Consider the following 24,674-nt stretch of genomic DNA (forward strand, 5'->3'; position numbering starts at 1 on the left):
AAAATCTCATTAGTTTGGATAGTGATTTTTCAGTTTATGGACCTTCTCAAATAACCAGTTTTTGGTTTTGTGGATTTTCTGTAGTTTTGTTTTCCATTTCATTTTTTTACCTCTGATCTTCATTATTTCCTTTCTTCTGCTTACTGTGGGTTTAATTTGTTCTTTTTTCTCGTTTGTTAAGGTGGAAGTTGAAGTCATAGATTTGAGACATTTCTTCTTTTTTTCTAATACAGGTATAAGCTTGTCTCTAAGTACTTCTTTGGAGGCATACCACAAATGTGTTTTTATTTTCATTCAGTTAAAATTACCTTCTAATTCTCTTTTGCTCTTTTTTTTTTTGTTGACCCAATAGACTATTTGCAATTATGTTAAATTATAAACACTTGGGAATTTTCTAAGTAGCTTTCTGCTATGGCCCAGTATCAGGTCTATCTTGATAGGTGCACTTAAAAACAAAACAAAACAAACAAAAACAACAACAAAAAAGTGTATTTTGCTGTTGTTGGGTGAGGTGTTGCATAAATGTTAAATGGGTCAAGTTGGTCGATAGTGTTACTCAAGTCTTCCATGTCCTCACAGATTTACTATCTACTTGTGCCATTAGTCAATGAGAAAGGTGTTGAGATCTATGGCTATAATTGCAAATTTGTCTATCCATAAGCCTTATATTCAGCCATTAGTCAATGAGAAAGGTGTTGAGATCTATGGCTATAATTGCATCTATCCATAAGAATTTTTATTTACGGTTATACCAGGATTTGTTTCAGATATTTGTTATTAGGTACATAAACAGTTAGAAAATATACATATATATATGTATTTTTTGAGATGGAATCTCACTCTGTTGCTCAGACTGGAATGCAGTGGCATGACCTCGGCTCACTGCAACCTCTGCCTCCCCGGCTCAAGTGATTCTCCTGCCTGAGCCTCCTAAGTAGCTGGGATTACAGGCACATGCCACCATGCCCAGCTAATTTTTTGTATTTTTAGTAGAGACGGGGTTTCGCCATGCTGACCAGGCTGGTCTCGAACTCTTGACCTCAGGTGATCTGCCCACCTCGGCCTCCCAAAGTGCTGGGATTACAGGCGTGAGCCACCATGCCAGGCCCATACTTAGAATTTTTATGTTCTCTTGATCAAATGACCCTTTTATAATTAGGAAAAAACCTCTTTATTGCTGGTATTCTTTGCTTTGAAATCTATTTGGTCTGACATTAAAATTGTCACTTTAGCTATCCTTTTAATAGCTGTCGCTCTCTTTTTTTTTTTTTTTTTGGAGTTATGATAATTTCAGACTAACTACTGCAAACATGTCCCAAAAAAGTTATGAGGAACTAAGGAAATAAAACAGTAGCTATGGGAATAATTTCCTCTTCCACTTAGCAATGATGGATAAGGAGTTTACTTTCTAGGTTTTATAGAGAAACTGGTTCTAATGAAAACAAAATATACAGAATATGCTATCCAACACCAGCAGAATACATTCTTTTCAAGCACATAGAACATTCTCCAGAACAGAGCATGTTAGGCGACAAAATAAGTCTTCACAAATTTAAGAAGACTGGAATCATATTGAGTATCTTTTCTGACCACAATGGTATGAAAATGTAAATCAGTAATGAAAGAAAAACTGGAAAATTCACAAAAATGTAGAAATTAAACCACACACACCTGACCAACCATTGGGTCAAAGAAGAAATCAAAAGAGAAATTAAAAAACAATCTTGAGATAAATGAAATTACAACACACCACAATTTATGGGATTCAGCAAAAGCAGTACTAAAAGGGAAATTTATATGATAAACGACTTTATTAAGAAAGAAGAGGGCCAAGTGAGGTGGTTCATACTGTCAAAAAAAAAAAAAAAAAAAAAAAAAAAAAAAAGAAGGATCTCAAAAAAACACAACCAAACATTATACCTTTAAGAAACTAGAACAACAACAACAAAAAAACCCACAATAAATGAAATAGAGACTTGAAAAACAACAGAAAAGCTCAAAGAAACTAAGAGTTTTTTAATAAAAAGATAAAATTGACATATCTTTAACTAGACTAACTGAAAAAAAAAACAGAGGGTCAAAATTAGAACTGAAAAAAGAGTATAAGTGATGTCACAGAAATATAAAGGGGTGTTATATAAATATATAACTATATAAGAGAATACAAGGAACATTTATATGCCAACAAATTGGATAACTTACAAGAATACATTCCTTGAAACATAAAATGTATCAGGAGTGAATCATGAAGAAATCAAAAATAGGAACAGACCAGTAACAAGTAAGGAGATTGGGTCAGTAATCCTCCCAACAGAGAAAAGCCCAGGACTAGATGGCTTTGCTGGTGAAGCCTACCAAACATTTAAAGAGCAATTAAGCCAATTCCTCTAAAGCACTTCTAAAGAACTGGAGAGAAGAGATCACTTCCAGACTTATTTTACAAGGCTGGCATCACCCTGATACCAAAGCCAGACACAGGTACCTTAAGAAAATAAAATTACAGACCAATACAGCTGATGAACATATATGCAACAATCTTCAGCAAAATTCTAGCAAACCAAACTCAGCAGCACATTAAAAGGATCATCCACTATGATCAGTTGGGATTCATCTATGGGATACAAGGATGGCTCAATATATGCAAATCAAGAAATGTGAAACACCACATTAAGAAAAGGAAGGCTAAAAATCAAATGAATATTTCAGTAGATGCAGAAAGAGCATTTGACAATATCTGTGTTCGTGGACTGAAAAAATATTGTTAAAATGCCTGCATTATCTAAAGCAATCTATGGATTCAATGGAATTCCTACCAAAATCCCAATGGCTCTTTTGACAGAAATATAAAACATAATCCAAAACTGTATACGGAACCACAAAAGACCCCATATAGCCAAAGCAATCTTAAGAAGAACAAAGCTGTAAGCATCACACTCCTTGATTTCAAAATATATTACACAGCTATAGTAATTAAAATAGTATTGTACTGACATAAAGACAGACACACAGACCAATGGAACAGAAGAGGAAGTCCAGGAATAAGCGCATGCATATATGATGAACTGACCAAGAGGGGTGTTAAGAACACGCAATGGGAAAATGATGTCTGTAGCAAATGGTCTTGGGTCAAGTGTATATGCACACACAAAAGAATAAAACTGTACCCTCACCTCATGCCATATATAAAAATCAACCTAAAATGAAGATATCTGAAAACAACTTTATTCTGTTTTCACACTTGGCTAATAATTTGGTTGAGAATATTATTCTGACTTGGATATAACTTCCCTTCCAAAATGTGAAGGCATTCCCCACATCTATTAGCTTTCAGGACTGCTTCAAAGAAGTGGAAAGTTATTCCGACTCCTGATCTTTGACTGATGACTTGTTTAATCCCTGATCCTGGAAGCCTGGATTATATTTTCCTTGTTCCCTGTGATATGAAGTTTTATAATGGTGTGCTTTTGTGTGGGTCTATTTTTAGCTCTGTATTTGGTACTTGTGGAACCTTTTCAATTGTAAAACTAATGTCATTCAGTTCTTAGACATTTTCTTTCTGGGACTCATTTGAGTGAAGTATTTCCTAGACTAATTGTGATATATGTCTGGGAACCAAATAGGTGAAGAGGGCTGGAAAGTTCTCAGCCTTTAACTTCCTCCCTGTTTTCAGCTATGTTAGTGTGTCCCAGTCTAAAGAACTTACGTTTTACCCTGTCTAGAAAATAAACCTCCAGTAGTCTGCTGGGGTGATGAAGTCATCTGACTTCACAGGGGAAGGGGACTGAGGGTTTAACTCCTGCAGACTTGAAACCAATCCTCCTGTTTTTAGCCTTATATTCAGCCAGAGGCACCCAAGGATACTATTTATCAGTCTTTAGGGGATTTTAGAATATATATCGGGTTACTTCACAGCTTTCCACACTGCTAAAGAATTTGGCTTTTTCAAGAGTGTAATCAGTTATCACCCATCTGCTTTTCAGTTTCCAAAATTTTACTGCTATTCCCTCCTAACTCATTTTCTTTGCCCTTGTGAGTTTATGTTTTTAAATTTTTTTCTACATCTGTCATTTTAGTGGTATTTCAGTAGAGAACAAAACTGTGTGTATTCAATCAACTATCTTTACCCTGAAGCTGTACATACTCATATATAATATGATTCTTGTTTGCCCTCTTTGGGATTCTCTGCCTCTTTTTCGTTTTCAGCTTGTTCTAGCACCTTACATTTGACTTCTTCACTTAACTGGACATAATATGGAAAGCTTGATATTAAAAACAAAGTTTATTGTTTAATGTTCATTGATAATCTAAACTAAAATGAATTTAAAATTTATAACTCTCATTCCTTGTCTAAGATTATATTAAAATAAGTTATATTTTATTTCAGAGTGATATCTACCATATTGCATTTTGTAGTTTACAAAGTAGTTTAATTTATGGCATCACATTTTATTCCTAAAAACCCCACTGCACAGATGAGCTATTTTATACATAACGTGGGAAAGAAAGGATTAAATAATAGGTCTGCAATTCACTCTCTCTCTAGGGAGAGAGGAGGATATACCCAGGAAAGACAGAGAGTGACCTGGAGAAATCTCTCTGAAACACACTAACAACAGATCTCGTGGAAAAAAAATAAATGATATCTATTAGCCACAGAATCCTTACTTATATAATTATTATTTACATCCTTTTAGTGGGATGTAACTGAGATTGCTGATAGTAAACAAACCTGGAATCTATGGATTTATGGGGTGTAGTTCCCTGGAAAATGTAACTACCCAAGCATAAAATGAGTATGTTTCATGACCAAATCAACTTTCTTTGGTAGAAGTAATAAAGAAACTTCTTGGCCGGGCGCGGTGGCTCAAGCCTGTAATCCCAGCACTTTGGGAGGCCGAGATGGGCGAATCACGAGGTCAGGAGATCGAGACCATCCTGGCTAACACAGTGAAACCCTGTCTCTACTAAAAAATACAAAAAAAAAAACTAGCCGGGCGATGTGGTGGGCGCCTGTAGTCCCAGCTACTCGGGAGGCTGAGGCAGGAGAATGGCGTAAACCCGGGAGGCAGAGCTTGCAGTGAGCTGAGATCCGGCCACTGCACTCCAGCCTGGGCGACAGAGCGAGACTCCGTCTCAAAAAAAAAAAAAAAAAGAAACTTCTTGTTAACATTGATCAGAGTGGGTTCTGAAGTAGGAAGGAAACACCTGGGGAGCTGTACTGACATGCCCAGAACTCTCTGCTTTGCCTATGCCTCATGATCACTTGTATACTTGAAATTATTAGTGAAGCTTGATACTGGCTAACATCGCTGATCTGCCTGAGCATCATTTGACAATCCAATATTTTGTGTTATCCCACAAGGCAGCCAAGCCTCAGGATGGTTAAGTGACTTGGTGAAAGTCATGTGCTAAAACAAATTGCCAAATAGGACTAGAAACCAAATCTTAAATCATGCTTTTTCAGCCATTTGACACATATCCTAATGTGATGGGGAAAAACAACAACAAAAAACATAAGCTGTGTGTCAGAAATAGACTTGCCTCCTGGATCTGTACTTGCTTAGCTGTTCAATTTTAGGCAAGAAACTTACAGTATTTAAAACCTGTTTCCTATGCAGTAGCTCTTACATAAACTACAAAAGAGATCTTAGTAAGTGTAATGGAAAGCATGATATGACATTTACAAACATTTCTAAAGTATGGAAAAAAAAATGTTGCTTACTTTTTTCCTGTAATGCCTGCAATTTATTCAGTTCTTCATTCTCTTCATCACTATCTTCACTACTTGTACTGCTGACATCCAAAACTATGTCCCTTTTAGGGTCTACTCGGAGAAAATTGCGGCATTCAAAAGTCAGGTGACCAGCTAAGTGAAACAAACAAAAAAAATGTGAATGATAAAACTAAAGATACATTATGTATTTTTGTATGTTTCGCTGCCTCACGGTAACCAATAAGTTACAATTTCAATAATATAGTGTAGAAAGCTTTAACTTTTATTCAGTTGGTAGTAGTTTGGTTATTTTTCCTATACTTTTCCATGAATGCAATACTGAGAAAGAACTTTTTCCTTTCTTCATCAGAACTCCTTATTCAATAAGCATTTTTGGGGACCACTTCTTATGGATTTCAAAGTATTGAGTTATTCTATTTCCCTTTCTAAAAACACAGTAATATCTTTAACTAAACTAAGTAAATACAAAAATACCATCATACTTGGGATTTTATATTGTATTCCTTTGCCATACCTTTTCTTTCCCAGTCTGACTAACGTACTCATGGAATTATATACCTTTCATCTAATTAAAGTTGGCATAATAATACACAAGCATTAATATAACCGAATGCGCTTTACTAAAGAATACCTAAACGTTTAATTCTTGCATCATTTCCCTAAAGACTCTACCCTATAAGAAAACTACAAGTTATCCACTTACATATATGTTTTAGAAAGTCAAATATTACAAACACTATAAAAGTACGGAAAATAATATAACCAATACCTAAATACCTATCATCCATATATTAACATTTTGTCATGCTCACTTTCAATTCATTTAAGGAAAAAGCTCACTCGCATGCCTGTGCACACACACGCACACAGCTGGAGAGCTTGTATCAATTTTTGCAACACTTTCTCAATCTCATTCAATTTTTTTGTCCTCTGAAGCAACTGCACTAAAGTTGGTCTCCATCATTCCCAAACAACATATTGTGATATGTATTCTGAAAAAAATAAACTCAATTATACCTATACCTGCAATTTTTTCCTGCCACCCAATATTTTGTGATTTATCTATGCTAATATAACAGGTGTAATTTGCTCACTTTATCTAATGGATAATGTTCTACTGTATGAAAATTATATTTATTTATTTATCGTACTATTGACAGAAACATAGGTTGCTTCCAGTAGTTCGCTATTATAAACAGTGTTGAAATAAGCAGTTGTACATGTCTCTATTATAAACAGTGTTGAAATAAGCAGTTGCACAGGTACTAGGTTTTCTTTAGGGTAGCAGCTTTTAAGTTTTCTTAAGAACTGAGAACATAAAAAATAATGCAACCAAGTGCACTCACACACACATTCATGGATAAATACACTCTAACACAAAAAAACTGAAACAAAAGTTAATTGAAGGATTTCTATATTCAGTGTTTAAAACAACCAGTGCTAATGGTGACTAAATAATTCATTTCACGATCCACTAATGATTCACTACAAGTCTATGCTAGGGGTTGTTTCTAGTTGTCTCTTATTTTGTGAGTGAAGTCCTTTGGGAATCCTAGGTTTATATCAGAGACTCTCTAATTAGAGTTCCAATTTTGCTTGGGCAGGGCCCTGCGCCTTGCTTTCATCCTCTGCATCCTGTCGGCCTATGAAAAATCGAAGTTCAAGAGTCTTGGGTTCATCAAATACCCTCAAGGCTTAATTCCTGGAACTTATCCTTTTCTTTGGTTGTTGGCCTTTGAATATTCTTTAATTCTTTATTTTCTTCCTAGTATATTAATGTACCTAAAATATGTATTGCACATTTTATAAAAGTTTCTTAGTTGCTTCTTAGTCTAGTCTGCCATATTATTGGAACAAGTTTTCCTCACTGTGATTTCCGAACAAATGAATCATTCAGAAGCACTCTTTTTAGCTTCCAAACATAAGGAGTTTTCAGGCTTTGTGTTTATTGTCAATCTCTAAATTTACTACACTGTTATCAGAGAATGGGATCTGTATGTTTTTAGTTCTTTGGTATTTGATGAGACTTCTTTCATGGCCTAGGATGTAGTAAATTTAGGAAAGATTTGTTAAGTATTTCAAAAACACAGTCACATACCGCATAATGGTGTTTACATCAATGATGGACCACATAGACAACACAGGTCCCCTAAGATTATAATACTGTTCCTTGTCAATGTTTAGATGTTTAGACACACAAATACTTACCACTGTGTTACAACTGCCTATACTATTCAGTACAGTAACACGCTGTACAGGTTCATAGCCTAGCAACAACAGGCTATACCATGCAGCCTAGATGTGTAGTAGACTATACATCCAAGTTTGTGAAACTATAATCTATAATGTCCACACAAAGATGAAATTACCTAATGACACACTTCTCACAGTGTATCCCTGTTGTTAAACAACACAACCACATACTGCTATTTGTTGAAAAGGGTTCTATATCTGTTTGCTTGTTCAACTCTTCTCCACCTTATTTTTTTTGTCTAATAACTTCTGATAGAAGTACTTAAGATTATACAAGTATTAATTTGTCAATAATTGCTATTATAAACAATGCTGAAATGAGCAGCTGTACATGTCTCTGTGGACATACACCAGGTTTTCTCTAGGGTAGGTTTGTCCATTTCTCCTTGTAATACAGTTTTTGCTATATATATATATAGAGAGAGAGACATCAGTAAATGCTTTCAAGATCATTACTTTATCTTTTTAGTTTATTGTTCTTGAGTTTCCCCTTATCGCCAGAAGTGCTTTTGCCTCAAGAGTCTGAAATTATAATGGTTCTATTACAGTAGGTAGCTAGCCAGGCATGAGTGGAGCAGGAGAGGGCTCCCCTACTCACAAAGGAACATCAGGCAACCATCAAGTGATGGTCCGGCAGCTGTCACACTGTCTTTCTAAAATGATAATTGGTCACAGCCAGTGCCAGGGAGAGGCAGTTTCTGAATAGGTAAAAATACCTGAAATTGATAATCAGCAGCTTCCAATAAGATTTCAGGAACTGGGCAAGTGGGCTCGAGCATGCGCATTAGGAGACAAAAATGAAGGAGTATGACCTTCTGGGGGCATTCCACCAGAAAACGGAAGAAAAAGCCTCAGGTAAACACGTGTACAACTCTAGTAAACATACTGTGCATGCTCACCTCCCAAGCGTAGGCAGGGCACCATGCATAAGGGAAGAATGAAGGGAAAGGGGTGCAAGACGGTGGAAGTCAGCATGTAAAATGCTAGGTTCAAGGTTATATGGGGCCTTGACCTCAAGGTGCCAGCCTGGGCCTCTTCCAAGTATATATTCCTTTCTTTCATTCCTGCTTTAAAGCTTTTTTTTTTTTTTTTTTTTTGAGACGGAGTCTCGCTCTGTCGCCCAGGCTGGAGTGCAGTGGCGTGATCTCGGCTCACTGCAAGCTCCGCCTCCCGGGTTCACGCCATTCTCCTGCCTCAGCCTCCCATGTAGCTGGGACTACAGGCGCCCGCCACTGCGCCCGGCTAGTTTTTTGTATTTTTTAGTAGAGACGGGGTTTCACCGTGTTAGCCAGGATGGTCTCGATCTCCTGACCTCGTGATCCGCCCGTCTCGGCCTCCCAAAGTGCTGGGATAACAGGCTTGAGCCACCGTGCTCGGCCTAAAGCTTTTTAATAAACATCTACTCTTGCTCTGAAACTTGCCTCCGTCTCTTTTTCTGTCTTATGACCCTCAGTAGATTCTTTCCTCTGAGGTGGCAAGAATAGAGGCTGCTACAGACCTGTACAGATTCGCCACAGGTAACTTGGATACCTGCCACCGCTAACAGTTCCACTAGTGCTCTTTTGTTCATTATTCGTTGGGTAATATGAAATTGCCATTTTTGTAGGTAAAACAGTGGACTATCAGCAATGTTCAATCAAACATGTGTTTTTGCCTTATCCTTTTATTTTGAAAACTTCTGTGTAGTTATTAGTTTTATGTGTAGTTTTATTAATCACAACATGTAGTTGGACTTAATTTTTTAAATTTGATTTGATATCAGCACAGTTTTTAACATTAACTTCTTAGCATGGGAAAAATAGTTCCTGCCTCACTGGAAGCAGTGTAAATTCACTCTTCATAGTTAGATATACTTACAAGGTGTAAGCTGAGGTTGCCAATTCTCGATTATTCGTTTTCTTCTAATTATTTTATGGGATTTCAAACACACTATATGCATTCTTGCTTCTTTCAGTGAGTGAAATTTTTTCTAATCCCTGCTTCATAGCCTTTTTAAGGAGTCTGACTTTATGTGAGGGGCTCCACCCTTGCCATACTGCCATTCCCAGGGCTTGAAAGCGTCACTCCACAGCTCTTAAACGCCTACCCAGTAGGCCTGTCGATCCACTGTTTTCAGCTAAGATTTCCCACTCTGACTTCCAGCTCCTTTTCTTGTCTAGCACCTGGGGATTTCCCTTTCGTTCTTTTGAGCTGGGTTTTTTGTTGTTGTTGTGGTTGCTGTTGACATAACACTTTTTCCCTCCTGCATTGTTACACGTGTTTGTAGCAGAATGGAAGCCTTTCTGGGTTGGTTTGGCTGGCCTCTTTGATCAGAACTCCTGATGATACAGGTTGGGCATGGTGGCTCACGCCTGTAATCCCAGCACTTACGGAGGCTGAGGCAGGTGGATCACTTGAGTACAGGAGTTCAAGACCAGCCTGGCCAACATGGCGAAATCCTGTCTCTACTAAAAATACAAAAATTAACTGGGCATGGTGGTACATGCCTGTAATTCCAGCTACTCAGGAGGTTAAGGCACAAGAATCGCTTGAACCTGGAAGGTGGGGGTCGCAGTGAGATGAGATTGTGCCACTGCACTCCAGCCTAGGCAGCAGAGTAAAACTGCCTCAAAAACAAAAACAAAAACAATAAACAAAAAACCAAACAAACAAACAAAAAAACCTCCTGATGATCACTTAACATCCTGATGATGTACTTAAGCTAGCTTTGTACACAAACACCTCTCATCCTCTCATTGAAATGAATATTTAAAATAAATAAAATGCTTAAATAATGACCACACTGGTAGCAGTCTCTGCCCCACACCCATTTTAGCTTTGCTTCAAGCAAAGTGACCCTAAGGTGATAAGACAAATCAATTGCAAAATTACAAATAAAGTTTCTTACTGATTTTTTTTTTTCTATTGGGGAATAAGTTAGTGAAGCCTAGGTAATAACTGTGTTGCAAATTACAGTTCTTATGGCTAGCAATCTAAATGTTCTTGTAGCAAACAATGTAGAAGAAAAAAAAAGGTGGAGGACTCACCCTTCTTGATTTTAAAACTTATCATAAACCTATAGCAATCAAAGCAGTTGATTGACACACAGAACAGACACACAGACCAATGGAATAGAATTGAAAGTCCAGAAATAAACCCACACTTACATAGTGAACTGAGTTTTAGCAAGAGTGCTAAGTCCATCCAGTGTGGAAAGAATAGTCTTTTCAACAGATGGTACAGAGACAACTTTTCCACATGGGAAATAATGTAGTTGGTCTCCTCACCTCAGACCATATGTAAAAATTAACTAAAAATGGGTCAAATAAAATAAAATATAAAACCGTAAAGCTCTTAGAAGAAAGCATAGGAGTGAATGTTCATTACCTTGGATTTTGCAATGGATTCTTAGATCTGACACCAAAAACACAAGCAACAAAAGAAAAAAATTGATAACATGGTCATCAGAATTAAAACCTTTTGTGCAAAATTATCAGGAAAGTGAAAAGTGACAGAGTGGGAGAATATATTTGCAATCATCTCTCTGGTAGAGCTTAATATCCAGAATACATAAACAACAACTATAACTCAACAACAAAAACACAACCCAGTGAAAAAATGAGCAAAGGGCTTGAAGAGACATTGTCTATAGAAGAAATACAAACGGCCGATAAGTACATGAAAAGATACTTAACATCATTAGTCATTAAAGAAATGCAAATCAAAACCACAATGAGATACCACTTCATACCTACGAGGATGGTCTGAACTGTTTCTACTCATAATGCTTCTGACATCCAATGTGTGGGTTTTTTCCACACCAACAGCCAGTTCTCCAACTTTCTGGACACTAACTGGGTGTCCAACAATTCAATTCAATTCTGTTACTACCCAGGGTTAGCACAAGTTAAGGGCTCAGACCCACAAGACTATTCCCATTTCAGATGCCTATAGTGAGTCTAGGCCACCCATACTTCTGACCAGCCAGCTTTATAAGGTCAGGGGGTTCCCACAACCCCATCCTCAAATTCGAAAATTTGCTAGAAAAGCTCACAGAACTCAACAAAACAGTTTACTTACTATTACCTGTTTATTATATAGCACGGAACTCGGAATAGCCAAATGGAGGAGATGCACAGGGCAAAGAAGTGGCATAGAGCTTCCATGTGCTCTCTGTGTGCCACAATCGCGGCACTTCTATGTGTGCACAAACCCAGCAGCTCTCTGTACCCTGTAGTTTAGGGGTTTTTATGAAGGCCCCATTCGATAGGCATGATTGATTCAATTACTGACCACTAGTGATTACATTCAATCTCTAGCTCCTCATCCCTCTCCCTTTTCTGGAGGTCTGGAAGTGGGGCTGAAAGCTCCAACTTTCTAATCACATGGATTGTTCCTCTGACAACTGGCCCCCATCCTGAAATGATCTAGGAGCCTCCCAAGAGATCACCTTAATAGTATAAACTCAGGCATGGTTGAAAGGGGCATGATATGAATAATAAAAGATTCTCCTATCACCCCCATCACTCAGGAAATTCCAAGAGTTTTAGAAGCTCTGTGTCAAGAACCAGGGACAATGACCAAATATGTATTTCTTATGATCACAAATCACTATTTTTTAAAAAGGAAAATAATGAGTGTTGGCAAAAAGGTAGAGAAATTAGAGCCCTTATACATTTCTAGTGGGAATGTAAAATGGTATACCTGTTACGAAAACCAGTTTCACAGTTTTTCAGCCAGGCACGGTGGCTCACGCCTGTAATCCCAGCTCTTTGGGAGGCAGAGGCGGGCAGATCACAAGGTCAGGAGATTGAGATCATCCTGGCTAACATGGTGAAACTCTTTCTCTACTAAAAATACAAAAAAGCAGCCAGGCATGGTGGCACGCGCCTATATTCCCAGCTACTTGGGAGGCTGAGGCAAGAGAATCACTTGAATCCGGGAGGCAGAGGTTGTAGTGAGTCGAGATGGCGTCACTGCACTTCAGCCTGGGTGGCAGAGCAAGACTCCGTCTCAAAAAAAAGAAAACCAGTTTGGCAGTTTTTCAAAAAAGTCAACATAGTAATTCTGCTCCTATGTACATACCCCAAAGAACTGAAAACATAGACTCAAACAGATACTCGTACATCAACATTCATTGCAGCACTATTCATAGTAGCCAAAATGTGGAAACAACCAAATGTCTATCCACAGGGGAATGGATAAACAAAATGTAGTATATACATATAGAGAAATAATTTAGCCATTAAAAGGAATGATGTTATAATACATGCTACAACATGGATGAACTATGAAAATATTATGCTAAGGGAAATAAGTCAGACACAAAAGGACAAATATGTATGATTCTACTTATATGAAATATCTAGAACAGGCAAATTCACAGAGATAGGTTAATAAGGACTGGGGAAAGGAGGGAGTGGAGAGTTACTGGTTAATGGTTACAGATTTGGGGCAATGAAAAAGTTTTGTAATTAGTAATGATGGCTTTACAACATTGTGAATATATTTACTGCCACTGAATTGTATATTTAAAAAATGGTTATAATGGCAAATTTTGTGTTATATATATTTTAACACAATTTTTTTAAAAAGCAAATGAAAAGGAGCATGGCATAGTATTAAATCTTACAGATAACCAGAGTTCATATCTCAGTTTTCCCACTGACTAACACGGTAACCCTGGGCCTCAGTTTTCTGATATGTAACAATAACAAAAATAACAACAATTATTGAGGATTTACTGAAGCCAGTCATTGATCCAAATAATTGCATGAACTCATTTAATCTACACAACAACTCTATGGGATCAGGTACTATAATGATCTTACTTTACAGACAGGAAACTGAAACACAGTGATCAAGCAATTTGCTTAATATCACATAGCTAGTAAGTGCCAACAGAGGTTTGAACCTAAGTAATCTGGTGCCAGAACCATTTGTCTTGAATGTTCATAAAACTGGAGATCATGAAACCTACTCTATGGAGTTATTTTAAGAATAAAATAATATCTTTCATGCAGTTAGTACAGAGACAAGCACCAAATAGGTATTTAGTACATGGTACCAGGTTATAACTATTTATTTCACTAATACAAGGAAAAGCATATTCTCCCCTTTCCTCCCTCCAGGAGTAGCTATATTAGCAAATGCCAAGTAATAAAAAAGAAAAAAACAAAAAACAAACAAAAAAACAACCTCCAGTTTCATTTTGACTGCAGATAAAAATCTGTCAATGTACACACACACACACACACACACACACACACACACACACACACACACAAACCCCTCTTGTTTTATAAATAGGGTACCCAAATGTCTACTTCTGGGCTTACAGAATATATAGACTATGCTAACAGCTACTAACTTAACCAGGCTTTAGCGCTATGTAAAATCCTCAGATTTAAGAACACACAGCTATTTTATAAGCTTTTAAATTCCTAAACCCAGTTCATTCCACCAAGCTTCCACATCCCTAACATTTTGGTTCCTCCCCTAAAAATGCTGGCCTCTTCTGTAGTCATATATTCTTTCTTGAAGTCTTTTTTTTTTTTTTTTCTTTGAGAGAGGGTCTGGCTTTGTTGCCCAGGCAGGAGTGCAGTGGCACAATCTTAGCTCACTACAACCTCTGCATCCTGGGCTCAAGCCAACCTCCCACCTTAGCCTCTCAAGTAGCTGAAACTACAGGTGCACGCCACCATGCCTGGCTAGTTGGTTTGTTTGTTTTTTGTAGAGATGGGGTTTCACCATGTTGCCCAGGCTGGTTTCAAACTCCTGGGCTCAAGCAATCTGCCTGCCTCAGTCTCTCAAAGAGCTAGGATTACAGGCATGGGCCACTGTACCTGGCCACCTTCCTTGGAAATCTTATCCTCATATTTATCTGTTTTATTTCCCCACTGACCTAGCTGATCATTGCCCCTTTCCTAGTCTTTTTCAATAGATTCTTAAACATGTAACTGCCCTATGTGCTCACATAATATTGCCACTACACTTAAGGGATATTTGGCTCTTCCTTGAGGGCATTTCTCTATAGTTAATTATCCTTCACCTCAGTATTATTAGTATTCTCCAGGCTTCTCAATATTGTTTCCAAGTAGTAATCCTTAACTGTCCACTCAGCTGCCTGCTGCAGGTTAATAGCCCCATTCATTGAATTTTTTTGAATCTGGCTCATACTCTAGCTCTTTACCCTAAGCCCTGCCACGAGCTTGAATGGACAGCGTAGGTTGTCGATAGCTTTTCTGGGTTCCCTGACATTCTAGATTCCACGGCCACACTATGGTCCTTGTTATCATCTGCAACTGTTTTATCTCTGAAATTTTAATAAGATTATCAGGCTGTGGTTGAGATACTGAAGATAAGGAAAGATTAAGCAAGTTCCTTTAAGAGGTATGACAAAGATACCTCTGAAGTTTGGAAGAAACTAGATGAGAATAGATACAGATGTTTTCAGGTAGTGACAGAAAGTAGGAGATCCAGCCTCATAATCTCAATTTTCTTTGTAAATTAGAAGACAGGATTGCCTCCTTAGGTAGGGAGTTTGAGTAGGACAGGACAGTGAATGATGAATGTTTTGAGACAGGTACCGGTTTGGGAAAGTCACTGAGGGAAGCAGGAGAGGAAGTTGACTAAGGACAAATAAAAAATGCTAATATGCATGAATGTGTGGTTGTTACACTCAAGCATTGCCTGACTACTCTATGTGGTGGTGGGGGAGTGGTGGGTAACAACCCAGAGAAATAGTAACTTTGAGTCAGATTCGTTTGTCTGCAATGAGGATGAACAGGGGTATATAAAAGAGTCAGACTTGTAAAAGGCATTGCCTACCTTTGAAGAAGCAAACTATAAAAAATAGAAAATGCATTTCAGATGTGGTTTATACACACAAGACTGAACACCAATAAACAGACATACAAACAGGCAATAAAAAAGTGATGAATTTATATTTATGTAAATGTTAAAGGTATTTACATATTTGTTTTTATTTCCTGCTGCTATGATCAACCAATGGGTCTACTAATCTTTTAATCATACTTTCTGAGAACTATCATAATTATTTGAGACATTATCTCATAAATAATCCCAAGGCCTACTGTCCTTGTAGTTTTTAAATATTCTGAAGTTACCAACTTAAAAAGAAATTCTAATAAAAACTCATTATTGAAATAACTCTTTTTCTGTGAATTTCTTTTAAGTTAATTTTGCTAAGGAAATTCTGCCACAGAAAGAGAGACCCATGTTATTTAATAATACATTCAAACTTAACTTGAAACTTTAAAAATGATAAATTCACTATTGACACATACTGAGAATAAGATCTTTTTCTATCAAGTATTGAGATTCTTTAAATTGTACAATCTGAATAACTATTTTTGCAACAAAAGAGAGAGCATATTTTTTTGTAAACAACTGAAAAATACCCAAACTTTTGTGCATTAAAAATATTATGAATCATCTTCTTGATCTTTCTCTTACCTCTATACAAAAATTTTGGCCCCGAAATAAAAGATAAGCTAATTTGTAAAAGCAATTTATATTAGAAAGACTTGTAAATTGAGAAGACCTTCCTCTTTAATAGCTGTAGAGATTTAAGAGCTGTAGAGATGTAAATTTAACACAGAAGGGAAATATTACTAAATTTTTCCACAGGAGACAAATCAGAAATTGTTTAATGACTAAATCACTAAAATCAAAGATCTAAATAATAAAGCAAAAATAACTAAATGTGGAAATATTGACAAAACTATTTGCTGGCTTGGCTTCTCCTAAAGAATTCTAATTACTGCAGATACTTGCATTGTTGTCTTAAATAACAATGAGGAGACGACATCAACAAATATTCTATTTCCAGAAAATGAATTTAATTGTTTTCCTCAAAGTCTTAGGTTAAAAGAAGTCCAAGTGTAGAGACTGATATTTGTAGATAGACTGGGAAATCCTTTCCAGATTTTGAAGTAAATGAAGCATTTGTAGGTTCTTAATTCTTGAATAAAGAAATGAGGCAGGTAAGTTGGCAATGATCAAAAGAAAGTAAACAAAGCTTAAGTTAGCAATGGTTGAAACAAAGTAAACAAAACGGAAATAAATATAAACAAATTAAAAAATAGAAAAGATTTCATTGCACTCATTTCTTGCATGCAAGTACATTCTTCAGTTTTCATTTATATGAGTGATATATATATATAATTATATATGCAATTTTGCTACTTGAGCAAGCTTCCCTTGAGCCAGTTTTAGCTTTTGCTTGGAAGTATGTGACTTGTTCTCTCAGCATGCTTTTAATGTGCCCTTCTGATGGAGATTTATGCTGAGTACTCTTATCACACGTTCTTGCATGAACATCTTTTTGTCAAATCACTCTTAGTTGGTAAAACATAATAACTCTTCAATGAACTGCAGTGTATTAACAATCCAGGCTAATTTGCATGGTCTGCAGACAACTCAGAAAATAGCAAATGTTGTTGCCATAGCTGTTACTAAAGCTTTAGGCATTGCTACATTTAACTAAAGAATATTTACTTAGAGTATAAAATTACAAATTTATATTATATAATTATACATGCTTAAGTTTCCCTTTTCATTCAGTTAATCATAATGGAGATTAATAATTGTTTAAATCAAGTTTTTGCTCATGAGCAGAAATTCTGAGATCAATTAAATCTTTAAAGTAAATGTAATAAACACAAAAAATCTTCATAAATAGTTTGCATTGCCTCCACGTTTTCTCTTAGTATGTGGAAAGGAGGAAAAGAATAAGTATGTATATAGTTTTTAAAAAATATACTTTCTCCAAACTCCTTAATCTACTACTAACCACCTGTATCTTCATGCTACTTTTGCTAGTCATCAGATACATAGCTACCTGTTACTGGGTCTAAAGCAGGGAAGAAAAGTGAATATTTAGTGCTAACAGAGGAATTTCTGTAACAACTACATGTTAGCTTAGGGCTAAAGGACTATGCAACTGGGCCCCTGAAATCAGGATGCTATGTTATATTGCCCTAAGAGGCCATGATTCCAGTATGAATAATGCAAAACATGTCATCTTTTAGAATACTTACGGTAGCCACATTTTTTACAGCCTGCTCTGACACTGTCCTTGTTGCAACCTGAAATACAATTGGATAGAATTTTAGGAGGTAAAAAAAAAAAATGCAAAAACTTAAAAACTTTATTGTATGAAAAAAGCTAAGAAAAACCATTTGTTGTAGAATTTCTTTTTTTTCTGTTGAGACAAGGTCTCACTCTGTCACCAAGGCTAGAGTACACTGACAGGATCACAGCTCACTACAAGCCTCCAGCTCCCAGCTCAGGCGAGCCTCCTACCTTAGTCTCCCAAGCAGCTGAGACTACAGGCATGTGCCACCACACCTGGCTAACTTAAAATTTTTTTTTTTTTTTGGTAAAGATGAGGTTGTGCTTTGTTGCCCAGGCTGATCTCAAACTTCTGGCCTCAAGCGATCCTCCTCTGGCCTCTCAAGGTGCTGGGATTGTAGGTAAGAGCCACTGCACCCAACAGAATTTATTTATTTAAGAAACAGCAACAACAAAAAAATCATCTCTAACCCAGCTTAATGACCTACTCAATTATATGACTCTTATAAATCAACACAAAGGCCAATTTACTCAAATCATTAAGATTTTTTTCTAATTCAATATAATAAAATAAGACAAACACACATGGCCAATAAACATAAAAAATGCTCCACATCACTAATCATAGAGAAATGCAAATGAAAACCACAACGAGATACCATTTCACACCAGTCAGAATAGCTATTATTAAAAAGTCAAAAAACAACAGATATTGGTGAGGCTGTGGAGAAAAGGTAATGCTTATAGACTGTTGGTGGGAATGTAAATTAGTTCAGTCACTGTGGAAAGCAGTTTGGAGATTTCTTAAAGAACTTAAAACAGAACTATCATTCGACCCAGCAATTCCATTACTGAGTATATATTCAAAAAAAAAAAAAAATCATTTCACCAAAAAGAAACATGCACTCACATCTTCATTGCAGCATTATTTATAATAGCAAAGACATGGAATCAACTGAGGTGCCCATCAATGGTGGATTAAAGAAAATGTAGTACATATACACTATGGAATACTATGCAACCATTTAAAAGAACAAAATTACATCCTTTGCAGCAACATGGACCATTATCCTAAGTCAAGAATTAACACAGGAACAGAAAACCAAATACCACATGTTCTCATTTATAAGTGGGAGCTGAAACACTGGGGACTCATAGACATGAAGATGACAATAACAGATACTGGGGACCACTGGGAGGGGAGGGAGGACAAGGGTTGAAAAATTGTTGGGTACTATGCTCAGTACCTGGGTGATGGGATCATTTGTACCCCAAACCTCACCATTATGCAATATATCCAGGTAACAAACCTGCACAAGTATCCACTGTATCTAAAATAAAATTTGAAAAATAAAAGAAAGTTAAAAAAAAAATCTAGTAAATAGTTAAGAGTTTAAACATTCCAGGAATTCTACAGCACTGAGGAAGAAATTCCAGGGTACTCTGGCCTGTCCCTCAAATGTAAAATAATTTACTTCTTATTTTTTATATATGTATACACACGGACATTTACTTTTTTACATATATATATATATATATATGGACATTAAGGTTAACAAATATTTTCCTGTTTTCCATTAGAAGAAAAAAAATCTAATTTCTTATAGGAATTGGTGAAATTCCAGAAGACTTACTGTAATTGCTAGGTATTATAAGAAATACCTAAATTCAACACTCAAATTTTGACAAGAGAAAAACTAGTCATATATCCATCCAGTTCTGATAAATATTTACAAATACAGTAATCCTGTATAATTAGTAGCACATGCAGGCAATGTTGAAGATATAAATACCAGAGACAAATTAAAACTGATTTCTTTTTATTGTGATAAAATATAAACAACATACAATTTACCATCTTAACCATTTTAAAGTATACAATTTAGGTGTATTAAGTACATTCACAATGCTGTACAACCATCATCACTATTCATTTCTAAAACTCTTTCATCATCCCAAACACTAACTGTATTCATTAAACAACTGACTATTCCCCCTTCCCTCTAACCCCTAGTAATCTCTATTCTACTTTCTGTCTCTATGAGTTTGTCTCTTCTAGGTTCTTCATACCTAGGGAAATCATACGATACTTGTCTTTGGGGCCTGGATTATTTTACTTAGCAGAATGTTTTCAAAGTTCATCCATATTATAGCGTGTATTAGAGTTTTATTCCCTTTTATGGCTGAATAATATTCCATTGTATGCATATATAGTTAAAACTAATTTTATCTTCCAATAATGGCTTCAATCAACCAATGAAAGCCCCAGTATAGTATTATGTCATTTTCTGGTTTTTTTTTTTTTTTTTTTTTTTTTTTTTTTTTAAGACGGAGTCCCACTCTGTCGCCCAGGCTAGAGTGCAGTGGCACACAACCTGGGCTCACTGCAAGCTCCACCTCCTGGGTTCACGCCATTCTCCTACCTCAGTCTCCTGAGTAGCTGTCACTACAGGTGCCCGCCACCACGCCCGGCTAATGTTTTGTATTTTTAGTAGAGATGGGGTTTCACCATGTTAGCCAGGATGGTCTTGATCTCCTGACATCGTGATCTGCCCACCTCGGCCTCCCAAAGTGCTGGGATTACAGGTATTATTCCATTTTCTTGGTAAAGGGCATATAATTTCCAAACCCTTGAAATGGAGAAATAATCCTAACTAAATATTTAAATACATACAGTCCAAACATAAAAGTGTTAATTTAAAAATAAATATAATTTTAAAACTATTTCTTTGGTGTTATGAAGTTAAAAATTAGTTATTTTCCCCTTAAATTTTAATATTGTTTTAAAGTATACATTATTGAGGTGGGGCATCATGGCTTACGCCTGTAATCCCAGCAGTTTGAGAAGATTCCTTGAGGCCAGAAATTTGGGGCCAGCCTGGGCAACATAACGAGACCACATCTCTACAATTTTTTTTTTAATTAGCTGATCATGGCATGTGCTTTTAGTCTTAGCTACCTGGGTGGCTAAGGTAGGAGGATCACTTGAGCCCAGGAATTCACGGTTATAGTGAGCTATGACTGCACCACTGCACTCCAGCCTAGCTGACAGAGGGAGACCCTGTCTCTAATTATTCTAGTAAAAGTACAGTCTCTTCTACTATAATATTTGTTTTAAAAATGCAAATATTGTTCTAATGTAATTGATACATTAGGGAAACAAATAATTTGAGCATAATGTGACTTTCATCCACATAAAACACTAAGTAAATGCAGAACATTGCATCTAGCTGATCTGAATCACACAGGAGTATACAAAATACACAAGCACATATATCTCAAAACATTTCTAGTGACCTCAGTTCACCAAAAATGTTGAGAACATCCATTCACATCTGGCGTTACAACTTTTTATGGATTCCTTATTGCCCTCTTACTGCCACTTCATAACTCATAAACTGCAACTCTTCTGAAGTTCACTTGCACAGCAAACTCCAGGTCTTTTAAAAGGTAAAGTGTCATATTTATTGTAATATTTATGCATTTTTTAAACTAATTAACATGTGTAAAACTGTGCTACTGTTTCTATGAGATTCCTATCTTTTTTTTTTTGAGACAGAGTCTCGCTCTGTTGCCCAGACTGGAGTGCAGTGGCGTGATCTCGGCTCACTGCAAGCTCAGCCTCCCGGGTTTACACCATTCTCCTGCCTCAGCCTCCTGAGTAGCTGGGACTACAGGTGCCCGCCACCATGCCCAGCTAATTTTTCTGTATTTTTTTTTTTAGTAGAAATGGAGTTTCACCGTGTTACCCAGAATAGTCTTGATCTCCTGACCTTGTAATCCGCCTGCCTTGGCCTCCCAAAGTGCTGGGATTACAGTCGTGAGCCACCACTCCCGGCCCCCCCCTTTTTTTTTTTTGAGACCGAGTCTTGCTGTATCGCCCAGGCTGGAGTGCAGTGGAGTGATCTCAGCAAACTGCAACCTCCGCCTCCCGGGTTTAATTGATTCTCGTGCCTCAGCCTCCTGAGTAGCTGGGATTGCTACCACACTCGGCTAATTTTTGTATTTTTAGTAGAGATGGGGTTTCACCGTGTTGGTTCCTATCTTTTTTTAATGTGTCATTGAAGCTTTTGTGCATTGTGCTCTAATCCCATTGTTTCCCCATAAACCCTGTCATAGTTAAAAACAAGTATGTTACATTGTAGCAGTATTGACTGGAATAAAATCAGATGAATAATATAATCTGAGGGTCTTTTATTATGAAAACAACTGCATGTTGAAAAAAAGCTCAGAGAACTGGAGTCAGTGTTAAATCTATTTCCACAGAAACTGTAGATGCTAAAACAATTGAATAAAATTATGCTAAATGCATCACTACTATTACTACAACAGAATAAAAATGTTCTAATAGATAGATCTGAAATAATCTTATCTCAGCATGCCTTAGAATTGAACTCATGACAAAAGGCACTGATAAAACTCATCATTCAAGTATCCCATAGTTTTAGAATAAACAAACTATGAAACTTTTTCTTGGCAGGTCATCTTGTTTCCTAAAGTTGAAACTTTTACATGACAGGGAAATATAACCAGAATTCTAAATAAAGTACTTTATATCAGCTAGTTCCTCACCAGTCTTTGGTTAAATTATTATTTCAGCTTCATTAGTCTTTAATTTTCATGATTGGGCAACTGAATGCTTCTACCCAAGAGTTTGAATCTAAGGCAACTGACTTAGTAGATCTGAGACAAGTAACACAATGAAGTGGGGACAGTTAATTCATTCTGTTGTCAGGATCCAGTTTCCAGGGGCACTGATGTCACTGGCAGTAGCAGCCCTAACCAGGTCTGGGCTTGTGCAGGATCTTGGATATGGGTTCCCTGGGTCATTTCTATTTTCTGACCCTTATTATGCAGGCTTTGCCTAGATTCAGTGAGCTACCTGATATCTTTCCTTTTCTACTTAACTAGTCAGTTTCTATTGTTTGGAATAAGGACCCTGGCTGATATAATGGCACTCAAAATCCATGTCAAACTGACTATAGTAGGGCTATACTGTGAGGCCCTTACTCAGCTAAGTTACCTACTTCCCTGCCTTGGGCTCCTGTGCAGTTCTTGGCTCCATTCCTTTTGGAAGTTTGCTAAGGCTGTCCAGAGTAATACAGTGTGCCCATCTCAAAATTTTCCTTTCTAATCATAACCTGCAATCCAAAAGGCATTATATAAAAACATAAAAATTTGACATTGGAAGAAAAAACTGAATGGCAAAAACCACCAAAAGCAAACTCAAAAGACACATAGAAACTTGAGAAAAAATATTTGCACCTCACAGGACCAAAAAAGGGCAATTATCCCTATGCATACATCTCAGCGAATCATTAAGAAAAAGACCAGTAACCAATAGGAAAAAAATGGGCAAAGGATGTTCACAGAAACGGAAATAGAAATGACTCTGAAACATGTGGAGATATGCTCAGTCCTATTTAAAACAACAGGTAAAATGTACACTAAAAACTATACTAGTATTCCATTTTCACTTATCAGAATCGCAAAGATTGAAAAGGTTGAAGGAAGTGTAGGGGGGCATCCTCTCATACATTGCTGGCAGGAGCATAAATTAGTACTATCTCTTATGGAAAGCAAGCTGATAAAACCTGTCAGAATTACAAGCGTATATACCTCTCTGATACAATAGTCTCACATTTGGGAATTAGTTCTCCCAATTTATTTGCACAAATGCATACTGACTTATGTAGAATGTTATTCACTATAGCATTGTTTGTAATAGGGACGGAGTGGAAATAATTTAAATGTCAATACGGAACTGGTTAAATCAATTATGGTATGAAATAATGGGGATGGTCTTTATTTAATGATGTTATGATCGCTAACATATATTGTAAAAAGAAAAAAAGCAAGGTGCATAACAGTGTTAATGGCGTGTTGCCATTTGTATTAAAAAAAGGTGATAGAGTAGGAGCACTGTCTTCTCAGACAAACACCACCACTTTAAATTCCAGCTCCCTTTCTAGCCTCACTCATTCCAAGGAAATTACTTCTCTTCTAATTATAAGCAGCCAGAAAGAGCAGACAATAAAATACAGGTAAGATAGCTCAGGCCCAAAGGGAGTTGGAGGGGAAGTCTCTTGAGCAACTGCCAAACTTCACCCTCATACAATGGGCCCCAGTAAAATAGTGGGCCTTAATAAGCACATTCCTTCCCCTTCAGGTGCACTAGGATAGAAAAGATAAAAGCAGACTTGGGGGATATGCCTGCAGCTGCAGAAAGATGTATGGGAACTGACACACGACTCTCCCTCACAGATAAGCACAAGGAAGAGACAGAGAAGCAGTCCAAGCCTCTGATAAACTCTCCCACCCTGAATCTTTAAGAACTTTTAGTTTGTAAGCAAGTGTGCCTCTCACCTAACTCGGCCAGAAGGCGCCTCTCAGGTTTGTTTTCTCTAAATCAATCTGTCATGACTGGCAAGCCATCTTTTCATGTTTCTTACCTCTTTCTTTAATTCTTACAGAAGATATTAGACGTACCTCTGTAAGGATATACATTGGTTACTTGAAGAAAGAAAACTAAGTCCAGACGGAGAAAGAGTTAAGAGACATGTCACTATATACCTTTTGGCACCTTTAAAATGTGAAAGGTGATCAAATT

At 36.8% G+C, this 24,674-nt stretch overlaps 1 protein-coding gene across 1 annotated transcript in view; it reads right to left on the reverse strand.

Moving 5' to 3' along the window:
- Positions 1-24,674, reverse strand: part of SREK1IP1 (SREK1 interacting protein 1) — a 46,079-nt gene that overhangs the window by 13,657 nt on the left and 7,748 nt on the right. The window contains exons 2-3 of the mRNA XM_025388230.1: positions 18,031-18,078; positions 5,723-5,866 (exon numbers count right to left, since the gene is read on the reverse strand). Of these exons, the coding sequence (XP_025244015.1) occupies positions 5,723-5,866; positions 18,031-18,078 (192 nt within the window). The remainder of the gene's footprint in view (positions 1-5,722; positions 5,867-18,030; positions 18,079-24,674) is intronic.

This window comes from Theropithecus gelada, chromosome 6 (genome assembly GCF_003255815.1).
Source record: "Theropithecus gelada isolate Dixy chromosome 6, Tgel_1.0, whole genome shotgun sequence".
In the NCBI taxonomy this organism is placed as follows: domain Eukaryota; kingdom Metazoa; phylum Chordata; class Mammalia; order Primates; family Cercopithecidae; genus Theropithecus; species Theropithecus gelada.